At 46.3% G+C, this 18,484-nt stretch overlaps 1 protein-coding gene and 1 pseudogene across 4 annotated transcripts in view; one reads left to right on the top strand and one right to left on the bottom strand.

Annotated features, from left to right (window-relative positions):
- RGS9 (regulator of G protein signaling 9) overlaps positions 1-18,484 on the bottom strand; it is a 99,861-nt gene that overhangs the window by 33,458 nt on the left and 47,919 nt on the right. For 3 of the 4 annotated variants that reach the window (XM_063629354.1, XM_063629355.1, XM_055256934.2), the window contains 4 exons: positions 16,760-16,831; positions 4,997-5,026; positions 4,074-4,135; positions 669-782 (listed from right to left, as the gene is read on the bottom strand). In XM_063629354.1, the coding sequence (XP_063485424.1) occupies positions 669-782; positions 4,074-4,135; positions 4,997-5,026; positions 16,760-16,831 (278 nt within the window). The remainder of the gene's footprint in view (positions 1-668; positions 783-4,073; positions 4,136-4,996; positions 5,027-16,759; positions 16,832-18,484) is intronic. The other variant, XM_055256935.2, reaches the window with a different exon arrangement.
- On the top strand, positions 8,824-9,105 carry LOC129470524 (ATP synthase membrane subunit K, mitochondrial-like; annotated as a pseudogene).

Raw genomic sequence — 18,484 nt, 5'->3', positions numbered from 1 at the left:
AAACCACCCAAACGTCCATCAGCGGATGAATGGATAAACAAACTCTAGTGCATCCATACCGTGAAGATGATTCAACCATAAATGAGAATGAAGTTCTGATCCATGCTACAAGATTCATAAACGTTGAAAACATGATGCTAAGTGAAAAAAAAACTCATCACAAAAGACCCCATAGTCTTCCCTAGATTTCCTAGAAGCACAACACCTAAGAGATGAAATCAATACACAGGTCAACTGACCAGCCTGTCCTCTTTTCCTGTATCGATTTAGTGACATACTTATTACTGTCTTCTTAGAAACTTGCTCGAATCGAGTAGCCCTTGGGATTGGCAAGTATCTGACAAAATCAGTTCCTCTTCTACTTGTGAAATGAAACATTGTCTGCCAGCCAGTCTCTCTGTCATTCCTCCGATTCCAATTGTTGCCCTTGATAGGAAATGTCCAGATAGACAAATCCGTAAAGACAGAAAGTAGATTCATAGTTACCTAAGGCTGGAGGGGATCCAGGGTTTCTTTTTTGTGTAATGAACATGTTTTAAAATTGATCGTAGCTCTATGAATATAATAAAAACCATTGAACTGTATGCTTTGAATGGGTGAATTTTATGGCATGTGAATTGTAACTCAAAAACGGGTTTTTAAAAAACACCAATATATAAAATACATACAATTTTGCGTTTAAGTCCCAGAACTGGGTGTCATCGGTGATCCAGGGGTTGCTGGGGAGGCAGCCTGACATGATGGCATCATTGGATGAGAACTGCTCGCTGTATTTCACAATCCTGAAAAGCAAACAGAAAATGATTTCCTAGAAGCTCGACACCCAAGATACGACATCAATGCACAGGTCAACTGACCAGCCTGTCCTCCTTTCCTGTATCATTTGGTGACATACTTATTACTGTTTTCCTAGAAACTTCCTCTAATCAAATAACCCTTGGGATTGGCAGGTATTTGACAAAATCAGTCCCAATTCTACTTGTGGAATGAAACATTTTCTGTCATCCAGCCCCTCTGTCATTCCTCTGTACCTGTTTCTTTTTTTTTTTTTGAGACAGCCAAGCTGGAGTGCAGTGGCACAGTCTTGGCTCACTGCAGCCTCCGCCTCCCAGGCTCAAGCAATCCTCCCACCTCAGCCTTCTGAGTAGCTGGGACCATAGACGCGCACCACCAGGCCAGGCTAATTTTTTTTTTTTTTTTTTTTTTTGTATTTTTGGTAGAGACGGGGTTTTGCCAAGTTGCACAGGCTGGTCTCAAACTCCTGGGCTCAAGCGATCCACCTCAGTCTCCCAAAGTGCTGGGATTACAGGCGTGAGCCACCACGCCCGGCCTTTCTGTACCTATTTCATTAAAATATGGCCTGTTTATATTTTACCAACAGGTTTTTAGATTCAAAGCCAACTTGGAGTGTTCAAACTTGTATCTCTGCACCCATCTTAGACGCCCAAAGTTGCCACAGACTCCAAGACTCTTGCCATGTTGGATTCTACCCTTTGTCAGGATAATGCCTGGGTTTGGAAACTTAGGCCCATTATTTAAACCTGGGGCTTAATTGGCCCAAACACACTATTTGGAGGAAGAGCTAATTGCTTCTCTTCTAGCTATTATGGAAATACATACTGTATGTATTATTATTAACTACAGTCATCCTACAGTGCTACAGAACACTATCTAGCTGTAATTTTGTAACTTTTTTTTTTTTTGAGACAGCATCTCGCTCTGTCACTGAGGCTGGAGTGCAGTGATGCAATCACGGCTCACTGCAGCCTTGACCTCCCAGGCTCAAGCCATCCTCCCACCTCAGCCTCATGATGAGATGGACCACAGGCATGCACCACCACCTGGCTAATTTTTTTTATTCTTTGTAGAGATGGAGTCTCACTATGTTGCCCAGGCTTGTCTTCAACTCCTGGACTCAAGCAATCCTCCTGCCTCAGCCTCCCAAAGTGCTGGGATTATAGGCATGAGCCACCGCTCCCGGCCTAGTTTTTTATCCTTTAACAAATACTTCCCTATCTCCCCTTCCCCTTTCCCTTCCCAGTCTGTAGTAACCTCTGTTCTACTTTATATACTTTCAAATAGCCAGAAAAGAAGATATTGAATGCTCCCAACACAAACAAATGATAAATGTTTGAGATGATGGATATGCTAATTACCCTGATCCTATCACTATACATTGTATGTATTGAAACATCACTATGTACCCCCTAAACATGTACAATTATGTGTCAATTTAAAAGACTTTTCTAAAAAAGAGCTAATTCCCTTGAGTTGAGTCAGACCTTCTGAGTCAATGTATTGCCTGCTGTCTGGGTATGGAAAACCTGCTGTGCCTCCTCCCCATAGGTGGGGAATTGTGTCCACAGTGAATGTGAAATGCACCTGCCCTGAAGTCTTCCCTCAGCCATGAGATTTGGACAGAACAGGATCCATGCCTTGGAGATAAACCACTGGTACCTTAGAGACAAGCACCAGGTTTGCAATTCTATTCAGAACTCAAGCCCTCTGGCTTATTCTCTCCCAAGACTCTCTTAGTTGACAATCAGACCTTTTTTTTTCTTTTTGAGACAAAATCTTGCTCTGTCTCCCAGGCTGGAGTGCAGTGGCGCTATCTCAGCTCACTGAAGCCTCCTCCTGAGTTCAAGCAATTCTTGTGTCTCAGCCTCCCAAGTAGCTGGGACTACAGGTGCACACCACCATGCCTGGCTAATTTTTTGTATTTTTAGTAGAGACAGGGCTCCATTTTGACCAGGCTGGTCTTGAACTCCTGACCTCAGGTGATCTGCCCTGACCTCAGCCCTGAACTCCTGACCTCAGGTGATCTGCCCACCTCAGCCTCCCAAAGTGCTGGGATTACAGGCATGAGCCACCTCGACGGGCCCAGACCTTTACCAGTGGAGAAGCTGGAGGAAAAAAACAAAAACAACAACAAAAAAAAAACTGGTTCACGGGTCAAAACACTAATGATGTCAAAATTATGGTAATGAGGTCCTGAGACAAATAAAAATTGGAAAGTGGGTCTAAGAAATATCCTTGGGTCTCCTTCCATTTTCTTTCTGTTTGGTTTCATGAAACTGGGTTTATGGAACACGGAAGTAAACGGTTTTGAGTTTATCATAGAACAATGATGATGATTATAACCCAAAGTGAATGCTCCTGAGTACACAGGTGCTCTCCTTAGCTAGGATCAGGGCTCAGCAGCAGCACAGTCACTGAAATGTGGGTGGGGTCAGGGCATATTTTCTCAGGCAGGTGGCATTTTTGCAAACTGGGGACGTAGGAAGATGTAAAAAAATTTTACAAGAGCCCAACCCTTAACCATATTGAAGGAAGGCACTAAACAAAACACAGCATCTTCAGTCCCAATTAGTATCATGACTTGAGTCTTACACAGTCAGAATACATGATTAGTCACATCGTGCCTCCCAGGAATAAGCCACGTTTATTTTCACGTGTACAGGAAAATCCCAGAGTTAGCAATGCGGTCCTAAAATAAATTCTGCATTTTAAAGGAATAACTGCTTGCATGTGGGAGGCGGCGCTCAGCTCTTTCTCGTCTCCTAGATGATATCCTATGGGGGGCTGGGTCAAGGTAGCCAGAAAGTTCAATAAATCAAACATAAATGTCCAATTTATCTTAATGGGATTTTAAATCAAAGATGAACAACGGACATTTAGTAGCACGTGGAACCAGTAAACATGACTCACACACCCCTAATGAATTGGAACGGGTAACGATAGGAACCCAGGCTGTCTTGGATCCTCACAGGGTCTTCAGCCCATGGACTTCCAACTCTTTCCACCTTCCCCATCCACACATTAGTGGATTCCAAGAAACATAACAGTCTTTCCTAGAACCTCACCTACCCTTGATTTTGCCTAACCCAAGATGAGACCCGGAGGCTTATCCTGAGAGAGGAATTAGGAACTAAGCCCCCAAGAGACTGGTTTTGTCCCTCCCAGTTCTGCTGAGTCTTCGGTCTGTCAGCCCAGGACTTGTTGAGTTCGCAGAAGTTCTCCTCTTGTCTACCTGTTGCTCAGACTTTAGCAAGTTCAACAAATCAGGGACATACCCTCCCAGGGACACGGAAGACTTCACTGTGGACCTCGTCAAGGCCTGTTGGTAATACATGATCTGGAAGAGACACAGTTGTCAGAAGGCGTTCAACCACCACCCCCCTCCCAACCCTTCAGTGTCACTACACACAGCCTCCAAACCCAGAAGCCATTTACCCAGAGCCGCACCCCGTTCCATGCCCAGAGCCAGCCCCCTCAGTACCAGTGGGTCAGGCCCACAGTGGACAGATGACCACAGACTTCAAATCAGTGGCCTCCTTCAGCCATTATGCATTAGTCTGGGAAAAAGCATCAGCAGAAAAAAAAAAAGTTCTAAGGAGCATTCAACTGAGACACTGGGACAAACACTTGGCTTTTCCCTCACGTGCCTTTGGCGGACAGAAGCAGAGAGTGGTCCCCACCACAGGTGACATCCTTAAACTTCCTGATTCTGCAGCATTGGCCAAAGCAAGTTATCCCCTCCTCAACCACCTTCCTCCACGTTCAGATAGCTAACCACACATCCCAACTCAATGCCCCATGGTTCCCAGGACTCTGTCTTGGGCCCCAGACATGAGATTTGCCAAAATCGGCAGTTTGCCACCTTGGGTAGATTCTGGTCCTGTAATGATAGGCGCAGGGGCCACGTTGGGGATATAGAGTCTCTACAGCCTGCAGTATTGGTTCCACAGTCCTCTCTGGCCACCCCTCAGCTCTGTGCCTTTGAGGGGTTTTTCAGACCCTGAGTGTCAGCCTCAGCCCCAGCCAGAGCTTACAAAAGATGCTTCGTCACTCTGTGCTGTCCATGAATTTGGAAATAATTGTTTGGACATTGCACGTGGTTTTCATTTCATTACCAAGTGCAGAGGGTAAAACAAAGTACATATAATCTGTTAGAAGATTTAAAACCATTCTTCACTGGAAGTGTAAGACTAATTACCTCTTTTTTGACAGCAACGACTGTTTGTTTCTGTAAAACAGAGAAACAAAACCATTAAGCAAATGTCATGAAATCATTACAGTTCGAACACCCATTTGAAAAATAAAAATCCTTCCCCATGAGAAAAATGCCCATTTTTTCTTTCTTAAAAGATAGGATTTCCCCATGTCTGCTGCCTCCACTCTATTCTATGTAACCCCTGGGGAATAAATACCAAGTAAGAGATTTGGTAAGCGAACGAGCATAACTTACCACTGTAACTTCGCTCGCCTAAAGGCCAAGATGAATTAAGGACTAAATTTGGAATTGGTGCCGATTTAGCATAGTGCCTACAGAATGATCCGTAGAGTGAGAGATACAGATTCCTGTCTGAGATATGGATTAAGAGAAAAATGGGGAAGGCCAGGTGCGGTGGCTCAAGCCTGTAATCCCAGCACTTTGGGAGGCTGAGGAGGGAGTATTGCTTGAGCCCAGGAGTTCGAGGCTAGCCCGAGCAACATGACAAAACCCCGTCTTTACTAAAAGTACAAAAAAATTAGCCAGGCATGGTAGCGTGCACCTGTAGTCCCAGCTACTTGGGAGGCTGAGGTGAGAGGGTTGCCTGATCCCGAGAGGTTGAGACTGCAGTAAGCCATGATCATGCCACTGCATTCTAGCCTGGGTAACAGAGCAAGACCTTGTCTTAAAAAAGAAAAAAAGAGAGAGAGAGAGAGAAAGAGAGAAGAGATAGAAAAACTAGCACAGCGCTTGGGTGTTGGTTTCCTTTGTTACAGAGGAGAGCTCTGAAGCAGTGGTGAGATGCATTCCCCAAGTAGTCATAACAATTTGACCAATAATATAAGTTGAAAAATAAACCAATGTTACCAAAAATAAAGCACATAATGGAAAGGCTTGAGGCGAGCATGGACTGCAAGCTGAGTCCCCAAGTTGAGCGCCCCTTTGGAATCGGGCCCCATCCCCTTGCTGAAGCTGTTGGAGCAGGGTCATACTGGGGATAAGCTTCAGGGTGTCCCCTCTCAACTTTTTGAGTTAAGGCAGAGAAAGAAAAGACAATTCCAAGAGGGGCTTCATGCTCAGGCTCTTAGAAGCTCCTGGAAACCATTCAGATCTATCTCTGGCTAAAATACATAGATCTGCAATTGCAGTGGGCCGTGCTTCCTCTGCACTGCTTTTCTGCTCCATGTAACTCTTGGAGGCTGGGCAAGGTGGTGATCCCAGCCTCAGTTCTTCTAGGTTTGGTTGTGTCCGAGGGCTGGTTGGTACTGACTCTTATACTTCAAGAGGAGCCTCTTTTTGTTGCTGTTGTTGTTGTTGTTGTTGTTGTTGTTGTTGAGACGGAGTCTCTCTCTGTTGCCAGGCTGGAGTGCATGGTGCGATCTCAGCTCACTGCAACCTCCTCCTCCCGGGTTCAAGTGATTTCCCTGCCTCAGTCTCCCAAGTAGCTGGGACTACAGGCACACGCCACCATGCCTAGATAATTTTTGTATTTTTAGTAGAGACGGGGTTTTACCATGTTGGCCAGGATCACTTCGATCTCTTGACCTCGCCTTGGCCTCCGAAAGTGCTGGGATTACAGGCGTGAACCACCGCATCCAGCCTCATGCGGACCCTCTTAATTCCTGCCTTGCTAATATCCGTGCTGCTTAACCCACCCAAGTCTTCACTTGGAAAAGAGTGGTTAAGTCTGAGGAAGACACTACTTCCTTTGAGGCAGTCAGCAAAATCAACACTGGCCCATGAGCCCATTGAAAAGGAGTAAAGGAGAGTCCAGTCTAGAATGTCATATACTGGTCTCTCTTTTCTAACTCAGGCTGGGTTTCATTTTGCTTCCCTGGATTGCTTTTCTATCATTGCTTTTCACAAGAAATCTTTTTCCTGCATAGGGGATTAGGAAGAGTTATCGCAGAAAGGTAAGGCTCACGTAGTTCTCTATGTTTTAGGCTTTTATACATCCTGACTTCCTCCTTCATAGCACTGATCACCATTTGAATTTTATCCTTATTTGTGTGACTCTGTTTAATGTATGAATCAACATGAAGGCACCATTAAGGGCAGGGGGCCCGGTCTATCTTCCCTAGCACAATGTCCGACACAGAGTAGATGCTCAGCAAATATGTAATAAATGATGACTTCAGCATGCTTCGGGGCCTAGAAGAATGGGGACATTTTCTAAGCTTAAGGGCATTTTTTTCCACTAAAAAATTGAAAGCACTCCCCAAATGATCCAAATGCATTGGCAATCATACTTATTTGATCGCATTCTCCTTCAACGTAAGGCACTGTTTTAGAAGATGCCTCATTTCAGGTAGAAAAGGACCCTGGGGCCAGAGGGGACTTACATTCAAATCTAATACTTTATAATTACTTCCTTCTGTTGGAGCCTTGCTGGAGTGGGTTATTCAGAATAGCATCTACTGGTCTATGCCCTCTGCTCAAAGGGGGAGCTTTACATAATGCTAACTGCCTAGCGACTACTGCAAAGCAATTTACACTTCTTTGAGCCTTTACAAAGCTTAAGGTAAGGAGATTTTATTATACTAATTTTTAGCTGAGGAAACAAAGCTTCTGAGAGGTTGTGGGTAACCTTCTCAACACCTCCTGGTCAGTAATTGGATGGGCCAGGATTCAAATTCACCTGTTCCCTTTGCAAAGCTGAAGAGCAATTGTTGAGAAACACAAAATCGCTGATCCTGTTCACTTTCTCCTCCTAGCCTGCTCTCTTCCCATTCCTTCCTTGCCCTGAATCTGAGAGTGCTACAGGATGGAATGACTCTGTCCAGTCACTTAATTTAAAATGTAGACAAGGCCAGGTATGATGGCTCACGCCTGTAACCCCAGCACTTTGGGAAGCTGAGGCAGGCAGATCACCTAAGGTCAGCCTGGCCAACATGGTGAGACCCCCATCTCTACTGAAAATACAAAAATTAGCCAGGCATGGTGATGCACACATGTAATCCCAGTTACTTGGCGGGGGAGTGGGGTGGAGGCGGGACTGACCCAGGAGAATTGCTTGAACCCAGGAGGTGGAGGCTGCAGTGAGCTGAGATCACACTACTGAACTCCAGCCTGGGTGATAGAGCGAGACTCCATCTCAAAATAAATAAATAAATAAATAAATAAATAAATAAATAAATAAATAAAATATAAACCAAAAGTGAACTACAGCCCTAACACAAGACAAAATACAAGTACCAGAAACACTCTGTCCTTAACACTCATGATGGTGAAGACCAGAATCATGCTAGGCCCACACTCAGCAGCCAGTGTCATAAGCACCTCCAAGGTGTCCAGACCCCAGCATCAAGCTTTCTGCCTGTCAGCCATTGTTCTGCAGCCAGAACCTGGGGGCCCAGGGCTCTTAAGTGGACGCACACAGATGCATCCTGGCTGCCTGGTGTTCTCTGGGCTCCACAGGGAGCTGTATTTGCAGGACTTTCTGCCATGCTCATTTTCATTCCTCCTCTAGGGGGTCTCCCTTTGGCATAATATACTTGCTTCTAGGGCCATTATCTCAGTCTTTAGGGGTTTACAATTTGTATACTCCTGTTCACTTCATTTGATTTTATTATCTCCCTAGGGCTCTGCCTCTGTGCTGTAGTTTTCTATTTTGTTTTCTGATTCCCAGGATTACCCGTTACCTTCTGGGAATGGAACTGCAGCCTGCTCTCCGTTAATAGGATTTGGTGGAAGGTGGCACTTTCCCACCTTTACCTTGGATTGTCCACATGAATTTTAGCTTGTATTTCTAGCTTTAAAAATAGCTGTCCAGGTTGCGTACGTTGAAGGACAGTGGCTGCGGAATGTGTAGCTTTGGCTAGATTGCAATCATGGCAGGTCCAGAAACTGATGCCCAATTCCAGGCGTTAAAATACATTTCAACTCTTAGACGCTCACAAGTACAATGAGTTGAGTACTGGCCACATATGGAGGCATTGCTTTGATGATCTTTCACTTCAAGTCAAGATCTAAAAAAACTCCAGCTGTGAAAGCAATATAACGGATTCTAAACTGTCTGTGCCTCAGCCGTTTAGTTCTCATGCCTGGAGAAGCTCATGTCAACTTGTCATGTGATAATTCAATTTATACAATAAATTATGAACCTGGAAAAAGCAGCCGTCCATGGGATCTGCTTCCTCTAGATTAACATACAGGGATCTCTGCTCTTCTAGGAGTGTGTGCAGAGAGGGGACAGTGAGGGAAAAGAGTCCTGAACTTTTTAAAAGGTGAAGAGACAATTTGATTTGGAGAGAGTAGTGGAGAAGAGATTCAGGAAAGAGTATGGATGGTGGTACATGCCTGTGGTCCCAGCAACTACTGCAGGCTGAGGCCAGAGGATTGCTTGAGCTCAGGAGTTTGAGGTGGCAGTGAACTACGATGGCACCACTGCACTGGAGCCTGGGTGACAGAACAAGACCTTGTCTCAAAAAAGAAAGAGAGAGAGACAGAGAGAAGGAAGGAAGGAAGGAAGGAAGGAAGGAAGGAAGGAAGGAAGGAAGGAAGGAAGGAGAGGAAAGAAAGAAAGAGACAGAGAGAGAAAGGAAGGAAGGAAGGAAGAAAGGAAGGAAGGAAGGAAGGAAGGAAGGAAGGAAGGAAGGGAGGGAGGGAGGAAGGAAGGAAGGAAGGAAGGAAGGAAGGAAGGAAGAAAGGAGAGGAAAGAAAGAAAGAAAGAGAGAGAGAGAGAAAGGAAGGAAGGAAGGAGGGAAGGAAGGAAGGAAGGAAGGAAGGAAGGAAGGAAGAAAGAAAGAAAGAGAAAGAAAGAAAGAAAAGAAAGAGAGAGGAGGGAGGGAGGGACAGAATGAAGGAGGGAAGGAAAGAGAGAAAAAGGAAGGAAGGAAGGGAGGAAGGAAAAAAAGAAACAGAAGCATATGGGCTTTGGGGGTTAGACAAAGGTGACAATCCTAGTCCTACCACTTCCTGGCTATGACCTTGGACGAGCTGCTCAGCATCTCAGAACCTCTGATTTCTCATTTGTAAAAGGAGAATAGAAAAAAAGAGGGACTAAATGAGATAATAGACATAAGGTGCCTGGCACATAGCAGAGACCCACACACAGTGCCTATTCATTAGGGCCACTACACCACCACTGAGCACGTGCGCGGCACAATTTAAGCCCTCATCATAAGATAAAATGCAGGATTCACAGGCCATATTTGGGACCCACTTACGCGAAAAAAGATATTCACTGCTTATCTGAAATTCAAACATAACTGGGAATCCTGTATTTTTATTTGCTAAGTCTTTCAAACCTACTATCAATATTATATCTTAGCCGAAGGCAATAAGAAACATTATGTTAAAGTGAAGTTGTTACAAAAAAAAAAAGTACACACAATTCTAAGCAATTCAAAGAAAACCACCTCATGATAAAATAAGAAATAAGGGTTTTTTTCCAGCCTGGCATTCACACACAGCTTCCTTCCTTTCTCAGCTGCCGGCCCTCCTGGAGTGAAGCCACTTCTTTATGCCTCATCTCAGCGACACATTTTGCTACAGGAGGAAGACTGCCTAAGGAATCTCTGGATGCTCTGCATTCTTAGCATTCTAACAACTTCTTATTTTTCCCTTGCAGAGATGCCCAAATAGGGACACATCTAGACTTGTTGTTTACATAGCTCTGGGCTGGCTGACTGGCGAACCCCGGATGGAGGGTGCAGACAATTGTCACAGGGCAGAAGGGGTCAGGCCACTGGCAGGAGTGCAGGGGAGAAATAAGCAAGGACCTTGGGATGGGGTAGCCAGGCAGGTATCTGCAGAGAAACTCAGGTGGGGGGCTGAGCAAGCCATGGAGCCAAAGGCGAGATGGGGAGAACCGTGAGGAATCGGGCAGCACTGGCATTGAGAGCAGAGAGGGGGTCTAAAGTCAGAAACCGGGACATCCAGAAACACAAGTGGTTAAGGCAAAGCAGGCAAGAAAAGAGTCGGGGCCCGGCGCAGTGGCTCACACCTGTAATCCCAGCACCCTGGGAGGCCAAGGCAGGTGGATCGCTTGAGCTCAGGAGTTCAAGACCAGCCTGGGCAACATGGTGAAACCCCATCTCTACTAAAAATACAAAAATTAGATAGTCTTATAACCTGGTCTCAAAACGAATAAATAAAGGCCAGGCGTGGTGGCTCACGTCTGTAATCCTAGCACTTTGAGAGTCCAAGGCAGGCGGATCACTCGAGGCCAGGATTTTGAGATCAGCCTGGCCAAAAAGACACAACCTTGTCTCTACTAAAAATATAAAAATTCACTGTGCATGGTGGCACACATCTGTAATCCCAGCCACTCAGTAGGCTAAGGCATAAAAATCTTTTGAACCCAGGAGGTGGAGGTTGCAGTGGTCCGAGATTGTGCCACTGCACTCAAGCCTGGGCGACAAAGCAAGACTGTCTCAAAATAGATAGGTAGGAAGATAGATGATAGATATAGATAGATGATAGATGATAGATAGATAGATGATAGATAGATAGATAGATAGATAGATAGACAGATAGATAGATTTAAAAAAAATTAAGGGGGTACAGCTGTCTAAGGAGTCTTAGATTCAAGATTGCAATCACGCGTAAATAGTAAATAGCCTTCCAGCCGGGTATGACCTCATCAGGTAGAGGTAGAATTGCTTACAATTTACAAGGCTCAGTGCAAAATAAAAATGCAGGTTTACTGTTCAGAAAAAAAGTGTAAGGAATTCTGAGATGGTAACAGAACATTAAATCAAACAAGGGTCCTTCTGAGGGTGGGGTCTTGGGCGGCTGTACAAGCCCCCTACCCATGAAGCCGGCCCTGGGTGCAGGATGTAGGCCTTGTGGGGTGGAGAGGGGAGCAGCGGTTGGATCAGCGAGGCACATGAGCTACAGAACTGGAAACACGTAACTGAATCCTGGCTGGGTCACCTTGGGCAGACGGCTATGTCTCTCTATTTTGTTTTCTTCACGTGAAAAAGGAAACTGACATTGTCTCTGTTAATGGATTTCAGGAAATCCAGAAAAACTTCCAAAAGCCACAATAAGGACATTAGAAAACATCGGGCAGGATGTGGAGTGGACTGTGGCGGCCATCAGCTGAGGTTCAGTTCCTGGCTTCACCGCTTCTCAGCTGTGTGTCCTTGGGGGAGCCACCCTCTCTCTCGGCGTGCTTTCTCAACCGTGAAACGGAGGTCAATGTGGCCATCTACCTCATAACGCAGTAGCGGGTCTTAGCTGAGCTGTTACAAAGGCTGGCGCACTCAGCTCCATGCCTGGCATGCAGGGAACTGTCAGCAAACATCAGCCCATTCCCTTCCCTCAGCTAGCCATGGTCACACAGAAGCCACAAGAAGAAAGCAGTTTGTCCCCTATTGATGGGAGCATATGGTGTGGGGAGGGGGTGTTGCTCACTGAGGGCTCCAGGCTGAGCATCTCTGCAGAGCACAGTATTTTATACTGGGAGGCCATATTTCTGCCTTTTACCAAAAGATCTGTATACTCGCCAGTGTAGACTGAGGTTCTGAGCAGCTGCTTATTGGAGTAGGCAGAGAGGTTGAAATTGGCATGTAACCCCTCCTTCCACCTCCAACCGGGGGAGAAGTATGAGAAGGTGAAAAGGCAGAAGAAGAAATTGGCTAGGTACAGCACCCTACCATGGAGTCTGAGGTCTACAAGCCCCCTAAATTCTCTCTCACAGCATGACAACATTAGAATAATACCAGCTGTGTGTGGAGTGTCGCTACGTGTTGATTAGCATTCTAGACACTACACACAAGTGATCCCACTTAATCCTCTGAGGAAGGAACTAGCATGCTTCCCGTGTTAGAGACGAGGAAACTGAGACTGTGGCTCACGAAAGAGCTCGCCCAAGATCACATGGACCGGAAGTGGCAGAGCTGGGGCTCAGGCCAATATCGAGGGTCTCTTCAGCACCCGGCACTGCCCTCATCCCTAAATGATGACAGTGACCCTGCCATGAGCGGCCCCTGCTCCCATCACCTCCTGAGGTGGAGGAGTTGGGGGTTCCGTATGCCTCAAGGTATTGGAGCTAAAAGAGGACTCACTTCTAGAGTGTGGTCCTGGCCCCTAGCCAGTCCCTCCCAGCTGCCATTAGCCAGTGGGAGTGGGCCACCCAGGGCCCGAGACACCTGCCAACCTAATGACTTTCCTTCTTATGGTTGACGGTTACTTGCCTCTATTTGGGGAAAACAGATACATCTCCTCAAGAATTTACTCATTCTCGAAATGCAAATCAAAACCACAATGAGAAACCATCTCACATCAGTCAGAATGGCTATTATTAAAAAGTCAAAAAATAACAGATGCTGGCAAGGAGAAAAGGGAAGCTTATATGCTGCTGGTGGGAATGAAATCAGTTCAGCCATTGTAGAAAGAAGTGTGGTGATTTCTCAAAGAACTTAAAACAGAATTGACCCAGAAATCCCATTACTAGGTATATACCCAAAGGGATATAAATCATTCTGTCATAAAGACACATGCATGCCTATGTTCACTGCAGCACTATTCACAATAGCAAAGACATGGGATCAATCTAAATGCCCATCATTGGTAGACTGGATAAAGAAAATGTGGTACATATAGACCATGGAATATTACACAGCCATAAAAAAATGAGATCATGTTCTTTGTAGCAACATGGATGGAGCTAGAGACCATTGTCCTAAGCAAACTAACGCAGAACAGAAAACCAAATACAACATGGTCTCACTTATAAGTGGGAGCTGAACACTGAATACATAAGGACACAAAGAAGGGAACAACAGACACCCAGGCCTACTTGAGGGTGGAGGGTGGGAGGAGGGAGAGGATGGAAAAACTACCGATGAGTACTATGCTTATTGCCTGAGTGACAAGATAATCTGTACACCAAACTCTGGTGACATACAATTTACCTGAAATGTAACCCCCGAACCTAAAATAAAAGTTTAAAAAGAAGGATTGATGGCTGGGCACAGTGGCTCATGCCTGTAATCCCAGCACTTTGGGAGGCCAAGATGGGTGGATTACCTGAGGTCAGGAGTTCGAGACCAGCCTGGCCAACATGGAGAAACTCCATCTCTACTAAAAATATGAAAAAATTAGCTGGGCGTAGTGGAACACGCCTGTAATCGCAGCTACTCTGGAGGCTGAGGCAAGGAGTTACTTAAACCTGAAGGCGGAGGTTGCAGTAAGCTGAGATCGTGCCACTGCACTCCTGCCTAGGTGACAGAGCAGGACTCCATCTCAAAAAAAAAAAAAAAAAAAAAAAGAATAGAAAAGAAAAAAAGAAAGAAGGATTGATTCCTTCTCAAAATGACCTCTCTTCAAACCAGCTCAGGCACCGTGAGTTCTCTGAAGTGAGACAAAAATCCAAAGCCTCTGCACTCCCAGGTCTTCATGGAGATGCTTCGTGCTCTTGGCAACCCTCTTCTCTCAGGGCAGATTAACCCGGGAACACAGGGGACTCGCAGACAGTGGAAAATGTTGCAGACAGATAAACCACAGCATGCTGGGGCTGGCTGAGGGGAGGGCTGGAAGGGGCTCTGCATGCATGAGAATTGCAGTTCTTTATTCTTCTTAATACTTTATTCCACAGCAGCCAGAGTGCACAGACAGGAGATAGATAGATAGCTGGGAAGAGAGAGAGAGAGAGACAGAGAAGATAACGGTAAACAACAGCGGAGACACAGCCCGTATCACACCCCACCATGGCAAAGGCACCCTCTGTCGCACACCCAGCCTGCCCACTGGGCTCTGGGCTGAGGGTGTTGCCTGCATCCACATCCACGGGAAATGGGCTCTGAAGGCCAAGGGGCACAAAGATGCCTCCTCAGTAAAGAGAGTAATTTGGTCACCCTCCTCGGAAGTCACCCCCAGGATGGAGCAGCTCAGCTCCTTAGCTTCCCTCTCAAATGGATGAAGTTAAGGTCGTGCCTAACCCCCCCGCCAACACACACACACACACACACACACACACACACACACACACAGCTAAGCAGTATCCTGGCTTGGGTCACGGATGGGTGCCCCTTGGTTCCCACCCCCCCATGTCAGAATGAGTGATGTGCTTTCTTCTTCCACCCTCTCTCTCCTCCCTAGGAAAGAGGTTTCCAGAGCTGCTAGTTAGCCATAAAAAAAAAGCAAACCTTCCACCCAGGTTCAGTCTTTTACTCGAGGATTCTGTTTCCATGGCAACCAAGCCTACAAGGCCTCAGCAGTGATCTGTTCTCTGACAAGGGGAACACGGGAAAGGCTGCCCTGGAAACAGCTGAGTTAAGGCTGACTGTGCCCTGTGTGTATCAAAGGAAGGGTCTCTCCAGCTTGTGGACAAGAGACCTAATGATTCCCCTGGTGACCCTCTCCAGGGAGCAAAAGCAAACACTGTCCCAGAGCTGCCTTGCTAACATTTCTGGCTCCTTTTTCTTTCCCCTCCCACTTCCACCCTCCTCCTTCCCCTGCACACCCCTATAGGCCCCCACTCATGCCTTAAGGCTCTGCAGAGCCCTACAGATGCACCCTAGGCTAGAGATGATGACCCTTGCTACCCAAAGACAATGTTTGACAGAAAGCAATGAATCCATCTAAGATCTGTTTAAATGGATCTAGGCTGGTTCATTGGAATCAGTGGTTCTCAGCCAGAGTAATGTTGACTTCCTCCCCAGGGTACATTGGGCAATGTCTGGAGACGTTTTTGGTTGTTAGGACTGGGGCTTAGGTGGGCAGGGAGAGGAATGGAGGTACTGACATCTCATGGGCAGAGCTGGGGATGCTGCTAAAGATTCTAAAATGCACAGGAAAACTTCACCAAAGCATTATCTATCTGAGCCAGGCACAGTGGCTCACACCTGTAATCTCAGTGCTTTGGGAGGCCAAGGCAGGAGGATTGCTTGAGCCCAGGAGTTCAAGACCAGCCTGGGCAACATAGAAAGACACTGTCTCTACAGATAATTTCAAAAATTAGCCAAGCATGGTGGCATGTGCCTGTGGTCCTAGCTACTTGGGTGGCTGAGGCAGGAGGATCACCTGAGCCCAAGAGGTCAAGGCTGCAGTGAGCTATGAGCATGCCACTGCACTGCAGCCTAGGCAACAGAGTGAGACCCTGTCTCAAATAATAAATGAATTAAATAAATAAATAGGAAAAAAAAAAGAATTATCTGGCCCAAAATGTCCATAGGGCCACGGGCTCAACAGCTTATGAACTGTATTTCTATAAATAAATAAATACTCATAGGACATTGGCTATCCATCATGAAAGATGGCCTATTTGAGGAAAGGGTATTTTTTTTAAATGAAACCTGCTTGGAGAATCTTTACAAAGATCCCACTCCACTGGGATGTGAAAGAAAGTGTTAGATTCCAGGTCCTGTCATGTGGATTAAGGTTAAATCCAAAACTGATTCAAGAGTTTTGAGGCTGGGGGTCTACAGTCTCCTCAGGATCAAGGAACTGGCTGAAACTGTGTACAGAATGTCTGTCTGTGCATCTTTGAGTGGAATGAGCTCATAACTTTCATCAGATTTTCAAAGGGGGAAGTGACTCAGAAAAGTTTGAAAACCAGCCATCCAGATCCCATTAGCTCTTCCCTGCACTCTATAGCCTGTGTCTGTCTTCAATTGTAATTTCTCCTCACCCAGCACCCTGCCATGGCCCCACTTCTGCCCCAGCCCTGAGTCCACAGAGCCCACAGTCCTCCTCTCTTTGGCAGTCTCAAAGAGGAGATATCATTGCCCTAACAGACATGAATAGACGTGTGGACACCTTCCCAGCCCCAGAATCCGACCTAGGCCCTACCCAAACTATGCAGCAGAGACATACCTGGTTTACCTTGACTTCATTCGGATTGGTCACTCGGTCCAGGCCATAGTCCAGCACATTGTCCATTCCAGGCTAAATGGAATAAAAACAACATAAGGTCATGACAGGGAGAGTCTCCAGTTTCTGGTTAACTGTGGGTCTCGGTTAATCTGCCAATTGTGAGATCGAGCTAAGAAGAGCTTTTGGCCTAGCCCACGGGAAGCTTTGAGTGGGTGTAAACCCTCCAGGTGAGCTGTTGAGCTTCATGAGGGCTGTTCTGCCTCCCAGTATCCCCAGCACCTAACATAATGAGATGGAAGGACAGATGGAGAGAAGGATGGGTAGATAGGTGGGTGGGTGGATGGAAAAATGGACAGGTGGTTGGCATCCCCAGCACCATAGTGGGATGCATGGATGAGTGGATGGATGAATAGGTAAATGGGTGGTGAGTAGATGGTGGATGGGTGGGTGAGTAAATGGATGGATGGATGGATGGATGGCCAGACAGATGAATGGCATTCCCAGCACCAGAGTTGGATGGGTGGCAGGAAGGAGGGAAGGAGAGGGGGATGGGTGGATGGATGGATGAATAGGTAAATGGGTGGTAGGTGGATGGTGGGTGGGTGAATAAACGGATGGATGGATGGGTGGATGGATGGATGGATGGACAGACAGATAAATGGCATCCCCAGCACCATAGTGAGATGGATGAATGGAGGGATGGAAGGATGGAAGGATGGATGGATGAATGTATGTATGTATGTATGTATGGATGGATGGATGGAGGGATGGATGGACAAACAAATGAATGGCATCCCCAGCACCACAGTGAGATGGATGGATGGAGGGATGGAATGGTGTACGAATGGATGGAGGGAGGGAAGGAGGGATGGATGGATGAATGGGTGGTAGGTGGATGGTGAATGGATGGGTGAAGAAATGAATGGATGGATGGATGGATGGACAGATGAATGGCAAACTCAGCACCACAGTGGGATGTATAGATGGACGGATGGATGCATGGATGAATGGGTAAATTGGTGGTAGATGGATGGTGAAAGGATGGGTGAAGAGATGGATGGATGGATGGATGGATGGATGGATGGATGGATGACAAACTCAGCACCATAGTGGGATGGACAGATGGAGGGATGGATGAAGGGAGGGAGACAGAGATGGATGGATTGATGGATGGATGGATGGATGGATGGACGGATGGTTGAATGAGTAGATGGATGGATGAGTGAGTGGGCATATGGATGGGTAACATTCAGGCTCCAAAAGAGTTCACTGAGACTAATACATGGGCTTCCTAACTCTTCCCACAGTGCTCCTTCCCCACACTCTGTGGTTTCATCTTGGGCTTGGCAGGAAAAGAGAAGTGACAGAGCTGTGCTTTGGGAGAGTCCAGGATTGTCAGTCACCTCTGGGTGCCACTCCTGGTTCTGCCACTTCCCAGCTGTGCAGAAGATCTTGGAAAACACTCCTTGTCTCAGCACTCGCTAACCTCTCTAAGAAACAGAGAAGAAGCCTCCTACGTGGCAGGTTCTTGTGAAGATTTAACAAGATAGGATGTGAAGCTCTCCACAGAAGGTAGCTATTGCTGAGCAAGGGGTTGTATTCATTTTAAGATTACATATGTAAAAGAATGGCCCAAAACGGGGCTGTAATCTCTGTTAGTTCCCTTTGCCAGCAGGTAACCCAACTCTCCAGAAAATCTTACTTGGTCTCTCTTAACTCCCTGAC

The sequence above is a fragment of the Symphalangus syndactylus genome, chromosome 20 (assembly GCF_028878055.3).
Source record: "Symphalangus syndactylus isolate Jambi chromosome 20, NHGRI_mSymSyn1-v2.1_pri, whole genome shotgun sequence".
Taxonomy (NCBI): domain Eukaryota; kingdom Metazoa; phylum Chordata; class Mammalia; order Primates; family Hylobatidae; genus Symphalangus; species Symphalangus syndactylus.
Note: the sequence above shows the minus strand (reverse complement) of the source record. Positions and strands in the feature narration are given on the sequence as shown.